Consider the following 3545-nt stretch of genomic DNA (forward strand, 5'->3'; position numbering starts at 1 on the left):
CTGTGTGTGTGTGTGTGTGTGTGTGTGTCTGTGTCTGTCTCTGTGTGTGTGTGTGTGTGTGTGTGTCTGTGTGAGTAATGATGATAGTGTTTTTTACCTAAAGTACATGTGAATAGCGCATGTATGATAATGAAGGTCTCTACACTTGAACTGAGCTCTGTGTGTGTGTGTGTTTGTTTGTCTGTGTGTGTGTGCGCGTGTGTTTGTTTGTCTGTGTGTGTGTATTTGTGTTTGTGTGTGTGTGTCTGTGTGAGTAATGATGATAGTGTTTTTTTACTAAAGTACATGTGAATAACGCGTGTATGATAATGAAGGTCTCTACACTTGAACTGAGCTCTGTGTGCGCGTGTGCGCGCGTGTGTGTGTGTGTGTCTGTGTGTGTATTTGTTAGGGATGCACCGATATGAACATTTTGGCCGATACCGATAACCGATTATTCTTTATTTTTGAAAGCCGTGTGTGTGTGTGTGTGTGTGTGTGTGTCTGTCTCTGTGTGTGTGTGTGTGTGTGTATAATCACGGTGTGTAAATCCGCTCTGTTTGTTTGCTAGCGCTTTGGTGCTGTTGATCCAGACTACCTCTCATCCACTACGATCTCGACAGGAAGCTACTCCACTAGTGACCATGAGCCAAGTTACGCTATTTCAGGTGTGTTTAATCATTATATTCACATTCAGAGCTTGTTTTGGAAGCATCTGGATCAGTCCTGTACGAGGGTCTGTTTCTGAGCAGAGCTCACGTCTGCATTTCTTTCTCAGAAGCGTCTCATCTCTGCACCGAGCCTGATGTGTGTGGCCCGTCACCCAAATCCAGTTCCTGTCACATGACCGCTGCCCAGGCACAGGAAATGAGAGAGACTGTGCAGCAGATCATAGATAAATACAGCAAAGAGCTGAACGCTTCACTGAGACACGCAGGAGTGACCTCAGGTAAACATGTCATGGGTTAGTTTAGCTTGTCAAGCGTGTGCAGGAGGCAGAGCCGCTCACTTGTGCTGTGTGCAGGTGCGGAGAACACCAGTTCAGCGTCTCAGTCCTGGTCCAGTGCGCTTCAGGAGGAGTGTTCACTGCATGATGGAGACGCAGCGGAGCACAGGAGCTCTCTGAGTTCAGCCGCAGCTCTGTCCAGCACCGAGCTCTCAGGTGACCTCACTTCCTCTGCCCTTTGACCTCCAGTTCCATCTGCTAGTCATACACATGGGTTGATTTTAATTAGTCACTTCATTGTACTTGCAATTGTTTACGTAATAAATTCATTCATAAAATATGGAGGCAAGTAGCTTTTGCCTCTTGTGCGATAATTGCTAAACGAGCACAGCAGGAGCATCTGACTCGTTGATGAACCCATAAATTCGCTTGTAATGTGTCACAATTGCTTATCACTTTTGACTAATTGGTAACGCTGCACCCAGACTGATGTGGTGTGGTCAGTGTTGGGTGACAGTGACACAAAGTTTGCTGTCGATATGCCAAAGCATTGTACAGATGCATTTTGACATCATCAATTTGCTGATGTGGTAAGCAGTCAAATTTTAGTCTATCAACATGAAATCTTCATGAATGAAAAAAATTCAGACCAACTGTCTGAAAATAGCGGACAGGAATTTTGGCAGATTATTTCATAATTTAGTGTATATAAATATATAAATAAATAAAGAGTATATCAGTATGATATACCCAAGGATTCGGTCAAGACCACGACAGGCAAAACACTTTTTGACCACATGGCAGCGCTGTCCTGAAACTGAGTACCTTTAGAGTACCATGGGGCTGATGACACATCCCATCTTTTGTAACAATATGCCAGTGTGTTCATAAAATGTAGCATTTTACATCAAAATTTAAAATAGCCAGTGCCCAAAATTGCAGACATGGGACAATTTAATATAATTTGATTTCAGTATGCTGCTCTGAATCAAAAGAGACCAGAGTCTTGTACTTTTGGGTCACACTGTTCAAAGTTAGAAAAATTATTTCTCATATTTCCTGATCACTAGGTGGCGCCGTGCTGAAACTGCTGGAATGGTTGTCATAACACGCACTGTTTGGCCTGAATACGCCAAAGCATTGCAGGGAGAGAGCCGTATGTCCGTATGGCGTGCTCTTCATCAAATCCGTAAACATGCAGATTTGAGCTGTTAGTGGTGCTAGCAAATCTGACTTTGTGTGGACATCAGCGGCCTGTGCTGCTAATGGAAATTACACTCTGAACGTGGACAAGCACTGTATACTTTGGGCTGAAGAGTCTTATTCTTTCTCCAGGTGTTTTCCAGCCGCTACTGCCTCATCCAGACATCGACTCTTCCTCTTCATCATCGAGAGATGCAGTGCGAGATGATCAGAGTACTAGAGCTCAGGTACCGTGTGTGCATGATTAATTCTCCTGACTCTGTTCCCGTGTATATTTCCATGCTAATCTCTGCTGGATCCTGTCAGGGCTGGAGCGAGACCGTAAACCAGATCCTTGAGCGCCTCTCTGATCAGTTATCCATCAGACAGAGTGGGCAGGGTCACGGCACCACACCTGCTGAACCGTCTCGTCTGTCATCCTCCGTGTGTCGTGATCAGGACAGACACCTGAACGAGTCCATTGTGAGGCAGAACCGGACCAGTCACGTCCGACGCACACACTCGAGCGCTGAAGATCGGTTAGCCTCTCCTGATCAGTCTGTGTTTAGCCAGTTGATTGGTAAAGCGTCAGATATGGGTTCGTCTCAGGTGTTTGATCAGAGCAGCGTCCTCGCCGATGGACCAGAGGAAGTGACTCAGAGCACAGGTGATGATGGGGCTTCTGTGTGTGTGTCTGTGAATGTGTGAGTGTCTGTGACAGTTATCCATCAGACAGAGTGGGCAGGGTCACGGCACCACACCTGCTGAACCGTCTCGTCTGTCATCCTCCGTGTGTCGTGATCAGGACAGACACCTGAACGAGTCCATTGTGAGGCAGAACCGGACCAGTCACGTCCGACGCACACACTCGAGCGCTGAAGATCGGTTCGCCTCTCCTGATCAGTCGGTGTTTAGCCAGTTGATTGGTAAAGCGTCAGATATGGGTTCGTCTCAGGTGTTTGATCAGAGCAGCGTCCTCGCCGATGGACCAGAGGAAGTGACTCAGAGCACAGGTGATGATGGGGCTTCTGTGTGAGTGTCTGTGAGTGTGAGTGTGTCTGTGAGTGTGAGTCTGTCTGTCTGTGAGTGTATGTGTCTGTCTGTGAGTGTATGTGTCTGTCTGTCTGTCTGTGAGTGTATGTGTCTGTCTGTCTGTCTGTCTGTGAGTGTATGTGTGTGTCTGAGTGTGTGTGTGTGTGTGTCTGAGTGTGTGTCTGAGTGTGTGTGTGTGTCTGTCTGTGAGTGTATGTGTCTGTCTGTCTGTGAGTGTATGTGTGTGTGTGTGTGTCTGTCTGTCTGTCTGTGAGTGTATGTGTGTGTGTGTGTGTGTGTGTCTGTCTGTGAGTGTATGTGTCTGTCTGTGTGTGTATGTGTCTGACTGTCTGAGTGTGTGTCTGAGTGTCTGAGTGTGTGTCTGAGTGTGTGTCTGAGTGTGTGT

General features: G+C 46.8%; 1 protein-coding gene across 4 annotated transcripts in view; it reads left to right on the top strand.

Annotated features, from left to right (window-relative positions):
* Nucleotides 1-3545, top strand: part of cep295 (centrosomal protein 295) — an 18908-nt gene that overhangs the window by 9669 nt on the left and 5694 nt on the right. For all 4 annotated transcript variants that reach the window (XM_016247486.1, XM_016247489.1, XM_016247487.1 and 1 more), the window contains exons 19-23: nt 551-647; nt 758-928; nt 1004-1141; nt 2261-2355; nt 2435-2774. In XM_016247486.1, coding sequence (XP_016102972.1) covers nt 551-647; nt 758-928; nt 1004-1141; nt 2261-2355; nt 2435-2774 — 841 coding nt within the window. The remainder of the gene's footprint in view (nt 1-550; nt 648-757; nt 929-1003; nt 1142-2260; nt 2356-2434; nt 2775-3545) is intronic.

The sequence above is a fragment of the Sinocyclocheilus grahami genome, unplaced genomic scaffold (genome assembly GCF_001515645.1).
Source record: "Sinocyclocheilus grahami isolate Dianchi unplaced genomic scaffold, SAMN03320097.WGS_v1.1 scaffold838.1, whole genome shotgun sequence".
In the NCBI taxonomy this organism is placed as follows: domain Eukaryota; kingdom Metazoa; phylum Chordata; class Actinopteri; order Cypriniformes; family Cyprinidae; genus Sinocyclocheilus; species Sinocyclocheilus grahami.